The sequence below is a fragment of the Dermacentor silvarum genome, chromosome 1, assembly GCF_013339745.2.
Source record: "Dermacentor silvarum isolate Dsil-2018 chromosome 1, BIME_Dsil_1.4, whole genome shotgun sequence".
In the NCBI taxonomy this organism is placed as follows: Eukaryota; Metazoa; Arthropoda; class Arachnida; order Ixodida; family Ixodidae; genus Dermacentor; species Dermacentor silvarum.
Window position 1 is genome coordinate 139,147,368 of NC_051154.1, and position 22,561 is coordinate 139,169,928.

The 22,561-nt window shown below is 46.4% G+C and overlaps 1 protein-coding gene across 1 annotated transcript in view; it reads right to left on the bottom strand.

Moving 5' to 3' along the window:
• LOC119436128 (dual specificity protein phosphatase 22-like) overlaps positions 1-22,561 on the bottom strand; it is a 96,743-nt gene that overhangs the window by 71,471 nt on the left and 2,711 nt on the right. Inside the window, exon 2 of the mRNA XM_037702890.2 lies at positions 1,417-1,539. Coding sequence (XP_037558818.1) covers positions 1,417-1,437 — 21 coding nt within the window. The 5' untranslated portion in view covers positions 1,438-1,539. The remainder of the gene's footprint in view (positions 1-1,416; positions 1,540-22,561) is intronic.

Here is a 22,561-nt window from a genome sequence, read left to right on the forward strand (position 1 = left end):
GCTGACAAGTATACGTAGGTTTTTCTCGTCTCGTGTATCTTTATTTTTTTTAAATATATTGTTTTTCGCACCCATCTGAACATTTATTTTGCATTTTTTTCTTCTTTTTTAGTATTTCAGCTAGCTTTATTACCATCAGGGCTTCCTTCCCGGAAAATTGCAATAATAAAAAAATAACCTGACGTTAATTACAGTTCTTATTCAGACAACGGGCGTAGTGTCGCTTTTGTGAATGCCGCTTATTGGCATTCTAGTGCGGATATGTATGAGGCGAAAACGGGGCTGTGCTTCCCGACGGAGCATATGTTGCCGAGAAAGGAAATTCTCCGAACGGTTGACAAATCATGGAAAGACCACTGAAGTGTTTACTACTCTCGTTAGCTGGGTAAGTGCAGTCGACCGTACACACTGACTGGCGACGTAAATGTGCTTTAAAAGCATAACGTCTGGAAGAAGGCACAAACAAGCGTACGTCGGTGCTCGGTACTCTAGTCGCAAATGTCGCGCTTGTGTTATTGCTCGCTGCTACTGAAAGCTCCGAATTTCGAAGGCACATCCGAGAACAGCAGTTCGAAAAAAAAAAAGCGAATCAAGAAAGAAAACGACTAGCAGACGGCAGAAATTGCACTTCCGTGCTCTTTCGCTCTGTTGGTTTCAGCTATAGTATGACTCAGTGCCAGCTCCCGTACGCCAATCAATATTACTAAAATGCATTTGAAAGTATTATGTTGCCTCAAGTTGACGTACACGTCCAAAGACCCGACAGACACGCTCGTATATGCATGAAGCAATGCGCGCTTATAGAACGCAGACGAGTGCGCGTTTAAGCGCGCACCAGCTATATGATAAAAAGAAAACGGCACGAGAATTTCCAAACTTATTTATCCTCGACCGCCTTTCATTCTCCAAAAATGATCATATTTCGAGAAGGCATCAAAGCGGAATAACAAAGTTTGTAGTGTTTCCATCTGCTTCTAAACCTAACGAAAAAAAAAAAAACAAAACTGACCAATTAGTTTTTCGCTGTTTTCCAGAAGAAGCTCATTCTTTCCAAACTTAAGTGTCCTAATAGAGCTGTACACTTACTCCTGGAACCAAAGAAAGAAAAATAGAAACGAAGTTAAAATGTTTAATGTGAAGGGCTTTGGTTTCTTTATTTGCATGTTTTAGGCTTTTCTTTTTTTTTTCCCTTCCTCGTTCACGTCGCTCTGCAATTTTTTTTTTTTTTTTTGCGTGGAAACAGGCTTGGAGCTCTTTCGAGCGCTCTGAAAAGAATCTCTCGACCTTCTGTTTAGGATAACCAGGACCGCAGCGGGGCTTTAATTTTCGCACTTTAGGCCGTGGCTGAGTCCTAGCTTCGTTCTGGCGGGGTGGCCCCGTAAACCCAGCACAGTGAGCGAAGTGCGGCGCTCTCACCTTGTTCATGCCATTACCCATGTTGTTGGTTGAAGCAGGGCCCTCCGTGGCTTCATGGTGCAGGGGTTCTCAGCTGCGGTCCGCTGCAGCCCGACCGGACTCTCCAGTGGGCGTGGCCGGGATCTGAAGCGGGGCAACGAGGAGGGGTGCCGCCATTAGACCCGCCGAATGCGCACACGGCCTGACGCAGAAAGCTTTTTCGCCGAGCCCGTCTGTGATGACTCTTCGCTACAGTATACTCCCGCTTTCAAACGCGTGGTAATTAACGCGTCGTTGTCGGCCGGCGCCTGCAGCTCGCTTCCGAGTCCAGGCGCGGTTTTTCGTACACGCCTTCATGATGTTGTCAGGGCCGTTTTTCACGAATAGCGAACGTTCTCGCCGTCCCTCCGGGAGTGTGATTCACGCTGCCAGCGCGGTGTTATATATATATATATATATATATATATATATATATATATATATATATATATATATATACGGTGAGCTAAAATGCTTTATTATACAGTGAGAAATGCTTTCATGAACAGGGTCTGCAATACAAAGCCCCGTACCATACACTGCGTCATCCTGCTTCCAGCGTCCTGTATACTGAAGGGAAGGTATCAATACGACTGTGCCTTTAACAATACTGCCGCTGTGAAAAACATGGCATTGTCTGTCACTGCTAAATCCGTGTTACTTGCTGTTAAAGAGAATTTCCTTTTCATTTTCTGCAAGTACAATACTCCCCCAGTGCAAAGTACCCAACGGCGCTCAAGACCAGTCTTGGTTAACCTCTCTCCCTTTCATTTATTCGTCTCTCTCTCTCTCTCTCTCTCTCTCTCTCTCTCTCTATATATATATATATATATATATATATATATATATATATATATATACAGGGTGTTTCAGCGAACACTTTCAAAATTTATTTAAGGTTGCCTGTGGCAGATAGCCCAATTCTAGTTAATGAGCTACTCTACTCGAAGAGGCGGACATTACTTGCACGAAAAATTGAAATGCATAATCGAATAAATAACAGATTCACTAATTCAGTTTTTAACTAATTATCTGATGGCCCATATTGCAATTTACAAATTGTAGCCGTGGAGTTCGCAAGACGGATCCACTTATAATTAATTCGCAGGATAACACCAGTTTCGAGATATTAATTCCCGAACTTTGCGAAGAAATGCATTGGCGTTCCAGTTAATTTTGTGCTTGAATGCAAAAAGCGACGTTTTGTTAAGAACCTAACTGGAACGCCAATGCATTTCTCCGCAAAGTTCGGGAATTAATATGTCGAAACTGGTGTCATCCCGAGAATTCGTTCCAAGTGGATCCGCCTTGCGAACTCCATGGCTACAATTTGTAAATTGCAATATGGGCCATCAGATAAATAGTTAAAAACTTAATTAGTGAATCTCTGTTAATTATTCGATTATGCATTTCAAATTTTTGTGCAAGTAATGTGCGCCTCTTCGAGTAGACCAGCTCATGAACTAGAATTGTGCTATCTGCCACAGGCAACCTTTAAGAATTTTTGAAAGTGTTCGCTGAAACACCCTGTATATATCTTAAGGTACAATGCAATATCACTGTGTAGCGTGCGCACTATATTTATTGGTGTCATGCTTATGCAAAAAATCGCAGCTGAAATCAATATTCCGCTCATTATATTCAGTCATATATTCAATACGACGAAAAGTTACTATTTCATACAGTGAACGAGTGAACGCATGAGAGCGGGCGATAAAACCTTATTCATTCTGAGCGGACTAACCCCTTAGCCGTTTTGTTTTATCAAGCAATTCCTCACCCATAATGCTTATTTTTTATTGCTGATTGTGGATATCCTTGCTATAAAAATCAATATATTGAGGCAGAAAAAATAACCGACTCATAAAATAAATCAGAGTAAGTTACCCAAGTTTATTGTACGCTATAGTATAAATACACAGTCCATGGCGTTGCGCTGCTGAGCACGAGGTCGCGGGATCGAATCCCGGCCCCGGCGGCCGCATTTCGATGGAGGCGAAATGCAAAAACGCCCGTGTGCTTGCGTTGTAGTGCACGTTAAAGAACCCCAGGTGGTCAAAATTGATTCGGAGCCCTCCACTACGGCGTGCCTCATAATCAGAACTGATTTTGGCACGTAAAAACCCCAGAAAGAAGAAAGAAAACACAGTCCATGTGCTAGTAATCAACAAAATGATGGAAGGAATATACAAAGATTTTTTTTGTCTCTGTCACATTAGCTGCGCATGCTAACAGTGCGGTATTTGACTAACGGAGCTTTGGGAGGGTGTAGTTGAGCTCAAAACAAGGGATTACGCAGAGTCACATCGACTGTCACGAAAACCAGCTCATCCTATAGAAAACACTCAATAAATTATAACAATTCAGCTGGCAAGATCAAAGTAAAGTTCTTACAGGGCACAGAAAAAAAAAACAGTGGAGGCTTCGGCGTAACGCTGTTCACGTCAATGTCAGTCCACAGACGCGCATTTGCGTTGTCGTCTTCTGAGCTTTCCTCTTTGTCTTCTCCGTCCTAGGAGCTGCCGACCCCAGACTTCGTCACGTTTGCGTTCGCTTGCTGAAACGATGTTCACCTCGGTGTCTGAACCATCTTCATTGGAAGAAGAAAAATACGAAGAAATGCTTCTGTTTCAGGAAGATGGGACAGCGATACACCTATCGCCTCCGTCAGGCGCCATTTTGAAAATGCCGGTTGCCACACAAAAAATGCGCTCCGTTTAGGGAGCCAGAGTTACGCCACTGTTTTTCGCGCGCCGCTCGCTCCGCCTCCAGTGATTCCAGGACCACAATTCGCCGAGCGCCATCACAGTGGTCAAAAGTGGTTCCGCTGCGCTGCGGAGAAGCCAGCTATTCACAGGCGACGCCAAGACTCCGCGGGTTCCGCCAGGTCAAGCGCAATTGACATCGGCACTGTTATTGTTCTTGCTGCTGCTGCTGCTTCGATGCTGCTGGTCGAGAGACGTGTGATCGCAAGTGTATTCTCGGGTGAATTGTAGAACCATTGTCATACGACGCGCCGACAGCTTTCAGTATGACGGGGCGTTGCGTGCCAAACTGTCGCAGCCGCAGCGAAAATAGTAAGCCATTTTTTGCGGTGCCACGGGCGAAATATGCTATACGCCGCCGACTCCAATGGCTGCTGCCTATGGGCCATAACAGACAGGCTGCGAAAAGACCTCGAATATGCAATGTAACTGTATTTTGCTCCATATGAATGTCGTCCTTGTATTCATATAGATATTATCGCCTGTATCAAGGTTCAATCTGTACGCGTGTCTAGGACAAGTGTTTGTTTTCGTGCTTGTACCGTTTACCAGCCATTTTTCACGTTCGGGTGAAGTGTAAAAATTGCTTTGTTTACGAGCGCAGTCTGGAAGTTTATTAAAATAATTACAGGGTAACGGTAACAGTTAGCAACGTTGTATTATCAAGTGTTGCCGTTTTGCCGGTATCGTCCACTTCTCATGGTGATACGGATAGTTGTCGCTCCATTGCTTGTCAGCTGTTAGTTGGCTCTCGAGCATTGCGATTCGTTAGTGTGCTTTTGTTTTGTTTAGTTGACGTCGCTGTGTTGGGAACCAGAAATTGCAATAAAATGCACCTTATTGCTTGGTTCATTGGCAGTTTCCAATATCGGCGTATCATTAACAAAAATTGGTGGGCATTCTCATTCGCGTTATCAGTTGGGAATCTCAGCATGTGTATAAAAATTCTTAGAAACAACCTGTACTGTGATGTTTAACTTAGCTTTGGCACATGACTATGGCAACGCTTCAGTAAACCTGCCATTCACATGTTCCTGTCAAAGCGATATAAATATTGCAGTGTGTTCAACAAGCAAGAAATAAAAGCGTGGGTGTTGTTTCTCTAATCACGGCACTGCAGAAGTTGCACATTTCAGTGTACCCAGAAGAACGTTATACGTACAATAATTACGTAATGCATGCAGCCTTAGTCAGCGCGTGCGTGGGTTAGATGAGACAAGGAAGCTACACTGGAATCATTCGAATCAGCATATAGTGTTGCAGCGCAATGCACGCCATTTAAAAGTGCATGCAATTGCAATGACCTGAATTCAGGTCATTCACCTGAATTCAGCTTTCATACCTTGAACACAGGGAATGTTGGACGCGACAGCGCTGTTGAATCGCGCAATCACATTTTCAGCTGTCGTGGGCCGTGATCGCATGCATGCACGCCTAATACGGGTCTCACACGGCCACTTTCGATCGCTATCGAGCCCGATCTGGGTGAAAATTCTCGACTGCGATTGGCTTCCTTCCGCAGTTAGTGCAAAGGAGCCAATCGCGACCGAGAAATTTTATCCCGATCTCGCTCGATCACGATCGAGAGGGCTGTAAGAATTATAGCACCGGTGTGTATGTTCGTCACACGCTGTATTTTAAGCAATGATTACATACTAAGGCACGTAAGCGTAAAATCCAGGTGCGTAAACGTGAGTTGAGCAATCGAGTTTTACTCGCAACGTGATAAAGAATAGAAAAAAAGCAAAAAAAAAAAAAAAAAGTGCTACTGGCCGTGCCGCGCGAGCGCGGCTCCTACGCGTACGGAGAGTGGCTTTACCGCACAACTTTCGAACCCAATATGGCGTTCCTTGGCTGAACTCTGGCTCCCTAAAGGGAGCTTATACAGTAATTCTAAGATTACCAGGCACCTACTGCCATCTGCTGACCCAAACACCAATTAAGCCGCGGGCGAGTGTATTTCGTCCAGAACGCTCAAGGGGAGAACAAATACTGCAAGGACGAGCTGCACTCGTCCGAACGCTTTAGGGAAGCGAAGGCTTAGACGAGCAGGGCTCGTCCAAACGGTTAAGGGGTTAATGAGCAGGCGGCCCCTGTCCAGGCCACCTCTGTCAGCGTACTCGATGGCGTATAAGGTCTACGCTGCCTTGTACTCATGTTACCGAAGAGTTGTGGCCGTAGGAAGCGACCCAGGGTTGGGGGGAGGTCACGTGTCCGAGAAATGGCTAGTATAGCAGTATAGTATAGCCAAACAGCAAGCCAGTAGATTTAGTAGCGTGCGGCAGCCGAGCAGCCGTACTCAAAGAAACAGCAGTGGCCGGTGCAGGACAAGGAATATGCGTTTACTCGTTAGACGCGCTTTTATAGGCAGCGGTTGCTTATCCGCTGCTGATCTCAGTGCACGTGATACCGCAGTGGCGCGTCAGCGCTTGACGTTATCACAATAGCCTACAAACAAAAGTATTTCTCTTTCATTGTACTATATACATCGCTGTTCTCTTGTATACAACACGCTCATTAAGAGTGAAGATCGAATACTCGGAAAACATGTGGAAACAAACTAATTAAGTTTGTCAGTAGACTGGCGCAACGCTAGAATACTATTCTCGTCAAAGAAATAGGGGTGGGAGGTAATTGGGCTTTGTTTTGTTTTCTTCTCGCATGAATAAGAACCGTGCTGCTTCACGAACAGTTAGAGCTGCGTACTAAATAATGACCGACGGAGTTTTGAAGTGAGACGCGTAACAAGCCCAGAAATATGCGATGTCAAATTAAAGAAAAGGGCCCGCAGCTTTAAGTCTAAAACTTACTTGCGCGTTTTTGGTATTTGGTTTTTGGTCTGCAGTTCATGCGAAAAAGAAAACGAAAAAAAGAAACTAAGAAAAACTTATACTTAGTTAAACAAGGGTCCGCATTCGAGACTCCTAGTTCCAGCAGAACGGCACCAGAAAGCAGTACAGCATCGAAGGGAAAACAGTAGCGAAAGAGAATCTGTGGCGTCGGGCGCGGGTCAAAGAGCTCGCCGCGGCATATAAGAGTATCAAAGAGCGGACCTTTCTTGCTTCCTCTTCAGCTAAACTAATTACAACGGCTCGTGTTCGGGCTGACCCGGATCCGCTGGCTTAACAGGGGGCTCCTCGAGTTGTTTGCTCAGCTCCTTAAGGCGAAAGGCAAACCGTCGAAAAGAAGACAGAGGAGAAGAAGGGCGCCGGGTGCCTGGTAGCTAAACGACGCTTTTCATTATTTCCGCCGCGGGCTGCGGTGTCGGTCGTACCTCGAAAAGGCCGCGCCTTTCGACGAATAAACAACGGCTGCACTCTGGATTGCGTCACCGCAGGGGCGCTGCGCTATACGCGATCAGTCGTTTGGCGCGATGCCTCGGAATCTGCGGCCGCCGCTGTGAGAAACACGCCCCCGTCCGAGCATGGCACCGCTCCTGCAGGCTCTCGCAGCCGTTCATCAACTCTGCTGCCCGCGCCATTCCCGCGTCGACGGGGAAGAAGAAACCGTCTGCACTGTAGCGTTCGGATTCCACGTGTCCTTTATATCAGCACACATTGAAGAGAACTATTTCGAAGCTTTCTGAATGCGATCCCGCTCCATGTCTTCTTGCGCGGAGAGGAGGAGGAATAAACATTTTATTTAAATAGCGGGCTGAGGTTCTTGCGGGTGAAGCCCCTATTCCAGGGCCCCACTGGCTCTAGCGGCTCGTTCGGCTTGGTCCAAGGTTGCCTGCTGGATTCGCAGGTCCTACCGGGTGAGTCGCGCCTCCCACGACCTTTCAAGTTCGTTGCGTGTCACGAGGGGTGAGTTTCCCTCTGCTGGCCTTTGTTTGCATTGCCAAGTGATATGTTTGAGGGTTGGTGTGTCGCCGCACCAAAGACAGCAGTCATCGTATTGGGACGGGTGTATTTTGCTGAGTGTGTGTATGTTGGGATATGTGTTTGTTTGTAGCCGTCTCCAGTGCCTGGATTGCCAGCATGCGAGTTTAGGGTGGGGTGGCGCCATTTTCTGCCTGGCGCGTCTTTGGCTGTCGAGGATATCTAGCGGCAGCGTAGGTGGCAGGTATTCCTCCCGGGTCGATGTGTCCGCGGCTCGGAAAATTAGTCCTCGAGCCAGGCGGTCCGCCCGTTCGTTTCCTTGTACACCTTCGTGAGCGGGGCACCATGTGATGATGTGGTCTCCTCGAAGGTTGGTTCCTAGTATGCCTAGGACGCTCCGAGGGAGGACGCCCCTGAGAAACAGTCGGCAAGCGTCTTGCGAATCCGTGAGAACGTGTGCAGATTGCATCTTGCCCTCTGCCTCTCGTATGGCTAGTGCTATGGCTGCCGCTTCGGCCACGGCCGTGCTCTTGGTGCGGATCGTAGCCGACGTGATTGCTTGGTTCCCTCTAGTGACGACCGCAGCAAATGCTCTCAGCCTCGAGGGGTAGGGAGTTACGTCTGTGTAGTGAGTGCTTGGGTCGTTGCGTAACCGTTCGAGTGTCACCGCTCTCGCTCGTCTGCCGCCGGCGTTAAACATGGGGTGCATGTTCTTGGGTATTGGATGCACGTGTATGCGTTCCCTGTCTTGTCTGGGTATTTGGTGCGTCTCCTCCCCGTAGAATTGGGGTGCCAAGGGGTAGTGAAGTCTCTGTAGTAAAGCTGTACCGTGGGTTGTCGAGTTGAGTCTCTCTCTCTGCGCGTTCAAGACTGCCGCGGCGTGTTCATCGTACGTATTGTAAATACCTAGACTCTCCAGACGCTCTGTTCCAGTGCAGTCAGGGAGGCCCAGTGCAGCTTTGTAGGCAGTGCGTATGAGTACGTTGGCCTGCTCTGCTTCACATCTGCGTGAAAGCTGGTATGGCAGAGCGTACGTAATGCGGCTGATGACGAAGGCTTCTACCAGTCTCATGGTGTCGTCCTCCTTCATGCCGTCCTTACTGCGGACGATTCTTCTTATGAGTCTCGATACGCTCCTGGACGCGTGTTTGAGTTTGTTTAGCGTTGACGATACGCTGCCCGCCTCCTGAATTAGCATGCCTAGCACCCTGAGCTCCTGCACTGGCTTCCGTTGATCTCCAGATTGAGGATGGGGGAGCGTGTCTGCTGGGTGTTTATAGGTCTGATTTGTATGAATTCTGATTTTTCCGGTGCACATCTCATGCCTGCTCTCCTCGCGTGTGCGCGGAGAGCAAGCGCGTCTGCGGAAAAGCCCAGAGCATGTCTAACCTTCTGCGGGTATAGTGCCATACCTGTAGGCTCTGCGCAATAATCACGTTGTAAATGAATTTTGTTTGGTCTTCTCGCCTTATTTGTCGACGGAGAATGCTTATTCACAACGCCCGCATCAGATGCAGTGTTCGGGGAAAGTAAAGAAAATGAGCTACCCGAACACGAAGGCAGAATTCGGTTTCTGCGAACTTCAAGCGTTGTGTGATTCTGAATTCCCTCTTGCCTCTTCTAAGGCAGCTTCACTGCGTAGTGCCATGAGTTGAAAGTTTTTCGACGGGATGAACTTTGCGCAGTTATGTGTATGGAACTACGAGAAGAGCACTTTTTTTTAAATTTGTTTTTCTCGCGCAAAGCTACACGACTGCTCGATAGCTGCCCAGCGATAATTGCACGTTTACTTGCTCCGTCAACCGAACGACGATTTCGTTTGGCTGAAAAAAAAAATAATAATAAAAGAAACGCTGGAAGAAAGCGGACAACGTCCGTTTTTGTTTTGTTTTTTGTCTCTCGTTCATTGTGTCGCGTTCTTTTCTGTTTTCAACCTTGCAGTCGAAATTTATATTTCGTAGGAGCTAGGTGTTTTGAACTACCGTGACTTTTATTTGCGATGGAGACAATCTGCCTTGAGTGCCTGATTGTTGCTACGCTTACGATACGGCCACCGAGGCGTTCTGTATATTAGTTACATAAAACCTCGCTGCGCTTGCAATAGGCGGAGGGAATATCCCTAGGGCCTGGAGAGAGAGTCGAAATTTATATAGAAAACAGCAGAGAGTTCGGCCTTAGGTAGGCTCCGCTAGCTTGGTATACTCTGCGCCTAGGAAAAGGTAGCTATGGCGGGTGACGTAAGGAATCACATGGCCGTCGATAGTAATTGGGTCGCGGCACATGGGCTTGGTGCATGAATGCGACGGTGGCACACTTTGTTATCGCCACTTGTAGCGCCTGATGGCGTATATGCACTTCGCTGTAGAAGGCACACCCCGTTGTAATCTTGCACGCAATTGGGGAAGCATGGCTGTGGAAGTCCAGATACAGATGTCATCGTACGCAGTGATGTGTACAGTATATGGATAATCACTGTTGAGAAAGGTCGATTGAGGTCAACGCTGAACAAGGTAAGGCTGAGCAACCCGCCTTTGTGGGACGAACAACGTGACGATGGCTAATATCACCATCGATCGTAGCCATGAAAACTGCACGTATACGGCCACATACTAGCTCACAATCCAGTTTTAAAGACGGCCGTCGACGTCCAAGTCGCTTAAGTATTATGTTCCGTCATAGAGACGTCACCGCCCTATGGATAGAATTTCGATACTGTCGCGCGCACATGCGTAGTCATCACACCAATCATTAGCTAGGCATAAAGAAAAATGTATTTTTAGGGAGGTGTTAATTCACACTTGTCGGAGTCGCCTGCTATTCCTCTTCTACAAAATGAGTAATAAGAAAACTTTGTTAACAGTGGTAGGCAGAAAAAGTGATAGGTGAGTTCATGTCAGCATTAGTTAACCTATTCACACGTACTAAAATATTTCCTGTCTTGTTCCCGCTTGTTACAAAAAAAAAAAAGAAAAACTGAAAAAAAGACAGCGAAGAAATAGTTTAATGATTTAATGTTTGTTTCAAGAGCAGTGACGTATTGCTACCGTGAGTATTTTCACATTGCTTTGGTTTCGCAGATGTTTCATAGAAACAGCACGCTCTACTGGATACGCGGTGTTTATGCGTAGGACACCTCCTCTGTAGCGGTGATTTTGCTTGTTGTGCTCGGCTGTGATGACAGATAGGTATATACGTCGAGAAAGCTCAGCATCACGTATTTTGTCTGAGCTGAGCAGCAGGAGGCTTAGCACATGGTCGCTCCTTGTGATTCATAAAATCTAGGGAGGTCGATCCGGTAAACACGCACCTGTTTCTACTGCGCGCCGTCAAGTTGCGAGTCATGCGCCCAGTGACAAGCATAAGGGTGCGTCCCGGTGCGAAAACTGTCGCTATGGTGCCATATCATGCACCTAGCCGCATGCCCCGCCTCCCACCGAACAGAACGTGCAGAAAATATTTCTTTAAAAATACGCTCGCGCTTTCCGCTTTCCACGCATTCTCGCACTCATTCGAGTATTTCTTGGAGGAATTTGCGGTTCAAAAGCAGGAAAGAGGATCGCAGGGAACTTCACTGTACTCTACATATAAGGAATATTCAATGCGCAAGGGCGGAGCTTGACGCGTTGGTGAATCCGGAAATGTGCGAATGCAAGAAGCGAAAGCTCTGCGGTCGAATTCAACCAGCGCGCCGCCCGTCGTCGCTTCTTTAATGCCCCTCGAGCAGCTTTTACACTGCACGGCGATTTGTTTAAAAAAGTGACCATCAGAGTAACGGAGGCCAAGGCCTGCATAATGTAGCAATTCCGTTGCCTCGATTCTTTTCCTTTCTTATCCACCGCTCACGAACGGCCGCTCCTGGTGATGGTGTATGCGGACCCCCGCTGGGACCACTGACGAAGAGTGACAAGGAAACGATTTAGAATAGGATTGTTGCATTATCTCGGTTTAAGAACTTTAGCCCATGTGCATCTAGCGAGGCAGTCTAACGAACGTCGATCACGGCACGCATTGTATGAGAAAATTTCCTTCAGGCAGATTTCTGCTATTCTGCTATTCTTTTTGCTGTCTTCGTCGGAAAAAAAGAAAGTCTGTTTTAACGAGAAGCGAGTGCATTCGGCATGGTGAAGAAGTATTAGCAACTCTGTAATCTTTGTGAAGTCATTATTTTTGTTCAGTTTGGAAGGTCCGCGCGACAGGCGCAATGCTTCTCCACAGAGACTCTTTTATATAGGCGCTAGCTTAAGTGGTGAGTGCACCACTCGAAATCGAGATATATGAACCAACCAATGTCTCTGTATTTCCGCATTGGGAAAAAGAGATCTACTTCCATACCAGACATCTTATGCGTGTAGCGATAACGTCTTCTTTTCTCTATTGCCCCCTCCCCCCCCCCCCCCTTTTTTTTTTCTTTCTATTCCTAAATCAGATACCGACGAGGAGGAGAGTTAAGTTCGGCCCATGTTCGGGCGGAGCTCTACTCCCGTAAATGAGGTCCCTACTACGTCGTTTGTCTCGTATTGTCTACAAAAGCGGTCGTATACGTTTGGCGCAGTTCTGATTGCTCAAAATGACGGACATATGTCGGTCCTTATGTTCTCTATGCCTGGTTGAGTTCTGCGCCGCGCCCTTGACTTCGCCGTTGGGTTGGCCAACGAATCGATCGATCACCAAAGGGCAAAAATTAACTCGTGCTAAGCTGGTATAGGTCAACATTCCTCATCCTTCTCAACGTTTGTTCGGAAGTAAGCTATAATTTCTTGGCTGGGAGAATCGCATTTGACAGCCGAACTTCGCTTTCTAGTTCTTTCTCACGAAAAACCTCGGCAACAGTAACCGTCACCGTGCCGTCCAGAAGTGCGCAACTCTCGGAATACGTCAGCGGGCGCCAGCCATGTTGGCGCTGACAGGGATCCCCCCTGTTGTTGCAGTGCGCGTGCGTCACTGCGCGTGTGTGACGCACGTGCACCGACATTATCTACGTCACGATTACTGCCTTTATATAAAAGGTGGCCACATTTGTGTTGATTCCCCATAAATATATGTTGTTACTGCCAATAAACCTTGCTCTGGCACAGACCTGTGTTATTCCGCGCAGTCCGCAGAAGTCACAACACCCCCCGACAAAACAAAACAGCTCTGTATGACTGGTACGGGAATTTGGCGGTGACCTCACCACCCGCCTTCCACGTTTACGTATTTTTTCTTCTTCACAACTATGCTTCTGACGTCGGTTAAAGCGGCACTTTTTTGTTGCACGAAGGTAACCGACCAGCCCGCTTTATATTTTGCTGCTTGGTGCCATTAGAGACAATCCTAACGGCACTCTGGTAAGTAAAAAAAAAAAAAATGCAGCTTGGAGCCCCTTATAAGCAGCGATAGACCGACATGATTTTGTAGCGCAAGAATACCGGAAGGGAAAGATTAGCAACGACAAACGGAGCAGAAAGAAAGATGGCGGTACACCAACAGCTATTTATTAAGCACAAAGCTTGCTACATATATATCGCGCACACACTCTCTACACCAGGGGGCATCAAAGAGCAAAGGCCAAGTCATCTTGTATGCGACAAACTTAGCAGTCTCACTTCCGCGTCATATACTGAAACAGATGTTTGACTAACACAAGCTTGACCACTGATATGAATATGATATACCTCTAGCATTTCCCACGTGGGTTTATCTCTACTCATGCCGAGGATCCTCACCTCAGAAAAACATGGCTCACAGCAAAACAACCTGCAACCCGCAGAAAGATGCACGCTCATAAGCTTTTTTAAATTGTTGGCGTGTCTCCTCATTCGGTCGTTGCAGATCGTTCTGCTGTGAGCCACGTTTATTGCATACTGCTAAGTTTATTGCATACAAGATGACTTGTCCTTTGCTCTTTGCCTTCCCCTGGTGCCGAGAGTGCGCACGTGATATACGTATATGTAGCAAACTTTGTGCTTAATAAATGGTTGCTAGTGTAGCGCCGTCTTTCTTTCTGCTCTGTTTGTCGCTGCTAATATAGCCTTGCCGGTATTTTTGAGCTAAACATCATGTCGTTCAGCAAGCACCAACTCGCCCCCCCCCCCCCCTCCCAAAGAAAAAAAAAAAAAAAGAAGTATTGTGAAGCAGCGGTAGGTCTTCTGCTTTCGAGCGATGCTCCAGAATCTCCAATATCGTTCTTTGAGTAGTGGCCAGTCACCATGCACGAGTCGCATGGGAGCTCACAAAACAACCCTTGAGGTATGGCTTGACAAAGCGCAGTTAAAGAGACCATTGTTGTTTCATTCTGGAAAATCCGAGCTCTGTTACGAAAAGGTCTAATTGGCATCACTTTCAATTTGCAGTTCAGTGATCGTGTGATCGACCTGTTCCTGTGCTACCTCCATCTCGTTAGATATTTTAGCAAATAAGATGGCATACTAAATTCGGCTTTGACCTTGAATATTGTTATCAATACTAAGTCAAGTGCGCCAGCGCGAACGTAAAATTTGGAGCTAGTATGTTGATAGCATATGCGCTATCACCGTTTTGCCGGCCAGTGTATTACGGGTGATTAACGTGTATCCGCAGGCCGCTTGATTCCTTTCTTGATAAATGCATGCGCGAGCACCGGTGTGATAAGGCAGTGAACGGGTGTCCCGTTTCGGTAGTGACAGTACCATTCGGGAAGGTCCATTACTGCCGTTCTCCGATTCTGTGTCAACCAGTCATCGCGTGCTGTTTTTGTCGAGATGGGCTCATTTTCTGAATCAGCATCACGTGAAAAGAAGAAATGTACTGGCCCTCAATTGCCTAAACGGATGAAATAAAGGACTGCGTAGTTCCTGGTTCTTCTGGGCTTTAGTCGAGAAAATGGTTTCATAATTTTGAGAAAGTGCGGTGCGCGAGCAGCGAGCATTTTGTTTCAAGCGATCGATTTGGAGAAGCGAGCCTGCAGCCGCGCCTGTCCTCTTTTTGAACGTTGCCAGGCGCGCTGCTTGCGAGGTAGAAGTTTTCATTTACGTGAGCGAGTTTTTAGAAGTAAGGACGTCGCCTAGCGCAAGCGAGCTTCGTGTAAAGGATACGGCATTTCGAGACATAGAATCAGCCAGAGAACCGAGGCGGTCGAGATTCCAAAACGACGTTTCCCGCCGCTTCACCGCTGATTTTTACTGCCTTCTTTTCTCAGTTTGCAGTTGTTCAGTGAAACAATGTATTCACTTGCGTAATGCCGCGACCTTTTCTTTCATCCCAAATTTAGGATGACCTATTATCTGGTGCCAGGTCTCATTGCGTTCGCCAAAAAAAAAAAAAAAAAAAGCGACATCAGCGGCCGTGAAACGTCTCGGACATCATTATAACGGAACAGGCTTTTCAAGTAACGTCATAAAGTATTTTTCGAACGACTATATTCCATCGCAGTGCAGCGAAGGCTACGGGTCGCGTGAACCAGGTAGAAAAGATAGCCAGAAGAGGGACACCTTTATTAAGGCCTTATATGTCTCATCGTTCAGTCGACCTTCAATGTCCTTAAGCGAAAACCGTGTCGTCGAAGCGAAATCATACACGATGACGACTCGGTGTAGTAATTCACTTACTACACGGACCCGGCATCGTGTCTTACCTATATGCAAACGCTCACGCAACAATTGTGATGGTGCGCGGGTCAAGCACGCAACGTTCATGCTATAGTCTTGATGGTGCGCGAGTCACCGTCGTCATCGTGTTAAGATAGAGTTAATTCAGGCACTCAAACCCACGACCTTCGGTGGGAGCGGTACCCTCGAGCTTTGTGGGACTCGAACCTTTGGCGTTAAGGCGAAGGTAATTGAGGCACAGTTAATTAATATAGAGTTATTTCAAACACTCGAAGCCACCACCTTTAGTGGGAGTCGCACCCTCGATCTTTGGCGCGAGTCGAAACCACGACCTTTGGTGTTAATTAGGGCGAGGTTAATTAAGGTACAATGAATTAAGGTAGCGTCAATTAAGGCGCTCGAACCCGCGACCTTTGGTCGGAAAAAACAAGTAATAAGAAGCAACAACGCATTCGAATGAGAATGTCAAGTGATTTAATGAACGTCGCTTGAGCACGCAGGCTATCGCCTTCACCTTCTTTGTCGTATGCTAAAGTGACTGCCAATTTTTGTCAGCCTCCGATCGCTCTCCGCGCAACGCCGACTGAACGGAAGCATCACGGAATGTTTGGTAGCGCACAATGGGCGAGACCTCCTGCCTGCTCCGAAACACACTGACGTGAGCCCTAGCACTCGCAGCCCTGCACGGAATCGGGGATACGGAGTATAATTTTCAATCTGCTACTCAATTGTGACCTTGCCGAAAAGTGTACATAATATAACCACGTGAAAGCACTAATGAACGCCGTACAATAGATACGACTATCGGCGGCCCAAGAAACGTCGGTTCCATGCTGTGTGACGATGTATATATAGATTCGATGCCTTGTGCTAAAGCAAGCAGCTTGAAGTAATGCACCTACGTTGCTTGTTATTCTTATAGAGACCAGCGCGAAAAACAGGACAAACGCATGCGGGAGCATAGGCGGTCACTAAACAGGCATAATAGCGTTCATGTTTGGTAATTATTATGAATGTACGTTTTCTGATAACCCCCAACTACCTACGAATTCACCGACTCCAACGTCACATGGGCACTGCTCTTTTTTTCCCAACTTTCAGTTCCTCGGTAAATTATTTTTAATTTTTTTTTGTCTTTCTGAATACGGAATCTCCCAAATGTGAAGGAAACACTGGGTAAATGACGCTTCCACCAAGGGCATGGTTTCGATTTCCGAAAAATCTACAGGTGCATACATATACCACGGCATCGTGTCTCTAAGAATGCTCGCTTTCGTCTTATCCGACTACGCTAGTTCGAATTATCGACGCACTTTCTGTTTATTCCCAACAAAGATTTATTACTAGCCGGGCTAATTGGCTGACGCGTATAACAAGAAAGGAGGCGGTTGGTTCACATGTGTAACGAAGAAAGATGGCTACCAATTGAGACAAACCGCAGAGCAAGAACAGACAGGGTGGTCTGGTGTTCTTGCTTTGTGGTTCGCCACAATTCGATAGCTTTATCGCTTTAGTATATCTTCATTACTTTCACCGAGGGCTCCTCAGACGGTGGCTTACCGCCAAGTGGTTTAGTCCCAAGAATATATATATAGTCACAAGCAGACGAAGAAACAGACAATAAAGCCAGAGAAACCATCGGGGAACTTCTATGCCATGTTTAATTGAAATGCACGAATAATAAAACGGTTGTCACTAGCAAAAAACTCGAGCCCATCGAATTCCCTTGTTCTTCTCGCTCATTGTATAGCGAGAGCCTCGAGTGCGGCAGTTTTGAAGCAATGAAGTGTAGCATACGAAGGTTTATTGGCCGGTTGCCTGCTCCTAAGCTCACGTACTGCGTGACGCCTGGGGTAAAAAAAAAAAAAGAAGAAAAAAAGAAAAGAAAAAGAAAACGTTAGTTCACATCTGCCAACATAGTCGTGGGCAGCGCTGGCTAACGCTCCCAGGCCTAAGCTTGTAGTACACATACGCAAACGCCCAAGAAAGTGGATGGGAAGATGACCGCTGCGGTAACTTAATTGGTAAAGCGCTGCACGCGTAATGCGGAACATGCGGATTCGGCTACCAACTGCGGCAAGCTATCTTTTCGTCTACTTTCACTTCCCGTAGCCTTGCCATTTCTACATTTTCATTAAACATGACAATTAACTTCCCCTATCCCCTCTATATACATACAGAAAAATTTTGTAAACCGCCCTCCAATTTTTCTGAAGAATAATTTTCGAAAACGCAAAGCCCTATTGTTACTAACTATCACCTGGGTTAATTTTTAACCAGTTTCCCCGATGAATGCGCTTTTTGCCCGATGTTTCTGTGTCCTGCGCTCTTCGAATTTCGTGAGTGATTGCGAGCCCGGAACAGGATGCGAGGAGGTAAACTATCCTGCTTTCCACCTCCTGCTTCATCCTGTGAGCCGTGAATGGCATTCCCTGCATATCCTGCAAACGCACAGCGATGTGTTCGTTTCCGTTTTCTCCGTGTATTCTCTTGGAGTATACTCGAAAAGCTTGATATCTGCACGCTGCTGTAGAAAAACCTTGATGATTTTTGTTTCCAGGGACTGCACACAAGCAAACATCTCTGTCAGTAGCTTGTAGGAGTTTTCACGGGTTGCTTTCTTTTTCTTCTTTTTCCATGTCCAGAAAATTTGGACATTGCCTTGTCGGCATTTTCAAAGAATTATATTTCAAAAGGCCGTCCGAATTTCAACAACTTTCAGTTAGCAGAGGGTTCGCCCCTTTTATTACCCTGCGTATTTACGGCACTTAGTCTTAACGTCTTTGCTACGTTATATAGCAGTGTTTTGGTCAGGATTAAAATGCAGCAGGAGAGTTACGAATGAGTGCCGTAAATACGCATGTTGTTAGAAGGGCATACTCTCTTGTCGTTGCTAACTGAAAGTTGTTGAAATGAGGGCGGTCTTTTGAAAGGTAATTTTAAAAATTACTGTCCATTGAGTTACGCTGGTGCATTGCGGTGAAGTTTGACAGAGGGCCGCCAGGTATCTGGGTATCAACTTCTTCCTATTATTATTATTATTATTATTATTATTATTATTATTATTATTATTATTATTATTATTATTATTATTATTATTATTATTATTATTATTATTATTATTATTCAAGGACGTAGGGTTACAACAAAGGCGAAGATATACAGCATGCAGCTCGCTGGAACAGGAAATGAGGGCTCCTTTCTTGGCCTCACTTTTCTCTTTTCCAATTAACAGAATTTTAAAAAAGTAGGGATAAAGTCGCAAGAGCCCCACGTTTCTGGAGCTGGCGGTTGACTTTTTATCGCTACATAGTCACGTGTACTTAATAGGCACGAACCATAGAGCGATGGCAGCAAGTACTTTTTTTTCCCCCCTACTTTACTCAGATGCTTTAAGGCGGCTTCTGAGCTTCCAGGTACATTGATGATTCTACATGTCCCGGCCATTATTCTACATGATTCTACATGATCCATTATAAAGGCATAGCGTTCTGTTGCGTTCATATTTCGCTTATGATAATTTCTTTCAGGTACACTTAAACATCACCCGTGTTCAGTCAACGCTTAGGTAGCGCATATTTCTGCCGCGACACGAGAAGGAGGAACATGGATTTATGTTATAGTTTCATAACCTTGGCTACGCCTTTGCATTGTCCTACATGTACGGTCGCAGCAGTTACTCCTCGAGCTAATTGATGTACGCTTGCGTCACAAGCCCGGTGTTACGGAAGTGCATTAATATGCACGCTCATTTCCTTGTGTCTTTCGCGAGATCACTTGCGCCATCGACGACCCTTCGAGCGATCGATTGAGCGAGAGAACAAAAAAATGGCAATTAGTGTCATTGGCGTGGCGTCGGGCGAAGGCACGCGCTCGCAGCGCATTACACGCGCGATAACAGAGCCTGCGTGATTAAAGCTGGTGACTGTGGATGGCAAAACTGGAAACGACTCGCTGACCGCGCTAATCCACGCTCCAAAGAACACCTGCCAACTCGAGGCGCTTCATTGCGGCAACTCTGCCTGCTTGACCTGTCCGCCAAAAAGGAAATCACGAAGAAGAAGAAAAAAAATAAGAACGAGAAAAGACGTTACCGGCATCGAAGTACCTTCGTACACATGAGATGGGCTACTGCGGATGTGTCACTGAATTTGATTTCCTGGCGACGAAACGATGTGCCGCTTGCGTCGCGAGAAAGAGGCTAAGCCGCTGCATGCTGTGCAATAAATACGCGCCCTTCCTCGAGTCACAACTTCTTACGAGGACGTGTAAACGTGGCGCTGTCGATTCGTTATCACAAGAGCAAAACAACGCGCGGACCGGTGAACAGACAGTTAAATAAAGTGTGCGGTATGGCGAAAAGGGCACATTCTCTCAGGCCGAGGTGCCCTCGTACTTTACAGCACGTGTCACACTGTCGCACTCCATTACGCGGCAGGGTGCAGTGTCAGTCGATCAGGGGGGCGGCCTAACGCCAGGCACGGCGCCATCAGGTCGGAATTCAGCTAATTGCTTTTCTTTAATTTAACTGGGGCAATGTTGCCAAGGTCAGTGTCAAGCAACCCCCCCCCCCCCCTCCCCTCCCTCTTCAGCCCTTGTCACCCGGCCTCTGAACTGGAAACTAAGCTCGAGATTACCATTGGCTAGGCTCTTTTTATTAGCCGGCCCTTCTGCCTCTGCGCTTTTAACTTCGACTTGCCAAAGATCAGCGCGAGAGGCACTGCAGCACTTGATTGCGTCCGAGGGCTCGCGTGAACTTAGTCTCTTTAGTTCTCTTGGCACGTCATGAAAATTTTAAGCACTGGTGGCAGGTGGTAAATGTATGTATGCTAGGTTAAGAGGGTAATTCTGGTGGAGCAGAAAATCGATTGCAAGGGCCGAAGGATGGTTAAGGTATAGTGTACCTCGCTCAACAAAAGCAATAACGGTCGCTCGTTAACTTGCGGTTGGCAGAGCCAACTTGGGTGAAGGGCTTCGACGATCGAGAGACAGTGACCATGAAACTGTGGCTGATGCATGAAATACCTATAGCTGGGTGCTGCTCTACCACGGCGAGCAGTCATTGCAAATACGTGTCCGTTTGCTTCCTCACAAACAATGCTGAAAGTTGATCGTAAATGCTCGTTGTTTGTAAGTGTAGTTGTTTACGCTTTTATGTTTCATCGTTAGCGGAGAAGTGCTTCGTAACCTTGATAATATAAGGTCTTGCATCCCTGAATAGTGTACTGACAGGGCACCGATCACGTAGTGTAACTGAGGGAGTTTCTTCGAATGCTTAAGATTTTTGTTAAAGTTGAGAGCTGAACACTAGTCTTGCAATTTGCAATGCGCACTTCTGCCGAGGACAGCATTGGTATTTGAATGAACACAAAGCATGCGGCAAATACAATTTTAAAAACACCTTTAGCAAGCAACCGCCAGAAGACAAGCTGTACGTTAAGCAGTTTGTCTAACTTGTTTTCTAAAACATGCTCATGTTTTATTCTTTTCAACGGCTACGTCGTGTTGACTTCCTTCTTATACTTTCACGGGTAGGCGCTCTATAGGAAGTGTTGAGGATCACGCGTTTTCAGTTTACGGTGCGTATTTTGCGTTCCAAGCTCGTAAAGTTTATTAAGCATGAAGTTGCATTCGAACTTCGGTTTTAAGCTCTCACGCGCTGTTTTTGCGCACACAGAATCGCCTGAAGTAAGTCAGTAAACAAACCAGACAGCTAAAGTTAAAACAGTTTTCTTCCCTCAGCATTTTCACTTGCGTTTTTCAAGAAGTCTTATCGATGTGTGATTAAATATCTGACGTCCCAGTGACCACACTGACATCTAGAGGATATCCTTTGAACATGTATACTGCAGGATATAGATATCCCTGGGATGGGATTTATGCAGTTTATGCGTCCTGAGGACATCGTGCATGCTGGAAACATTGCGCGTACAGTTTGCGGCCTTTTTCACAGTGTTCTCTATAATAAATATTACGTTCGCAGCAGACGCTGTGTGACAGACGCAACGGGCAGAACGCCCACGCGGATTAATCAGGGGCCGAATTCACAAAGCTTTCCATTCGTAAGCGCATGTTCTTTGCCGTTGGCTGACCGCCTTCACTAATAATATGTCCAGCATCAGGATTGGCTGGACTTAAAAGAATTCTAGCGTAAGAGCTTTTTATAAATATGGGACCAGATATGTTGCGTGCATACATGTGTGTGTGCGCGCGCGCGCGGAAGTGCACTGTATTTTTTTATTCTTCTAGGCCTTCTGCCAGGCACAAGCGGCATATTAAACAAGCTAAAGCTTTCAACGTAAACTGCGTCATAATTAAGCCAAGTACGATGCACACATGAGCAGCGCTCATGATAGCTTCGGATAACTTGAAGATATAAAAATTTATAAATCTGTCACGAGGAAACTATAAAACAAAGACTCTGGGAGGACAACTATTCCATACCTGACAACTTTCCCGACCAGTCCTCCCGATTGTACGGACATGACCATAAATCTCCGGAAAAACTGCCCCAACCCCACCGCGAAACAAATAACAATAATAAAGAAACCCCCATCATGCAGCGCAGCCGCACTGTAATTGCCATTATGCGTTAGGTAGTTTGGTGAAGTCAGATTTAAATCCAAGCCATTTGTGTGCAGGTAGTGTAGGCCTAGCTCAGTTCGCTTCAGATTTATACATGTGTTGAGGATCGCGTGAGGCAAAGGTCTAATATGCGTTGCATAATTGTCCGTTCGCTTAACTTAGCTTCGCCGTTATGCATATTCGTTCTGTGGTGAAGCACTTGAAGACTGAAACGAGCTATCATGAGACATAGTACATGTTCCTTAATTATAAACGCATGCATGCAGTGTCTCCAGTCGCCATACGAGCACCGAGACGTCTAATAACTGTACTGCCAGCCATTCAGAGCTGTTTCTGACGTTGCTGTGGTCCATAAAAAAAGAAAAGAGTGACTGTCATATTTTTTTTTCTC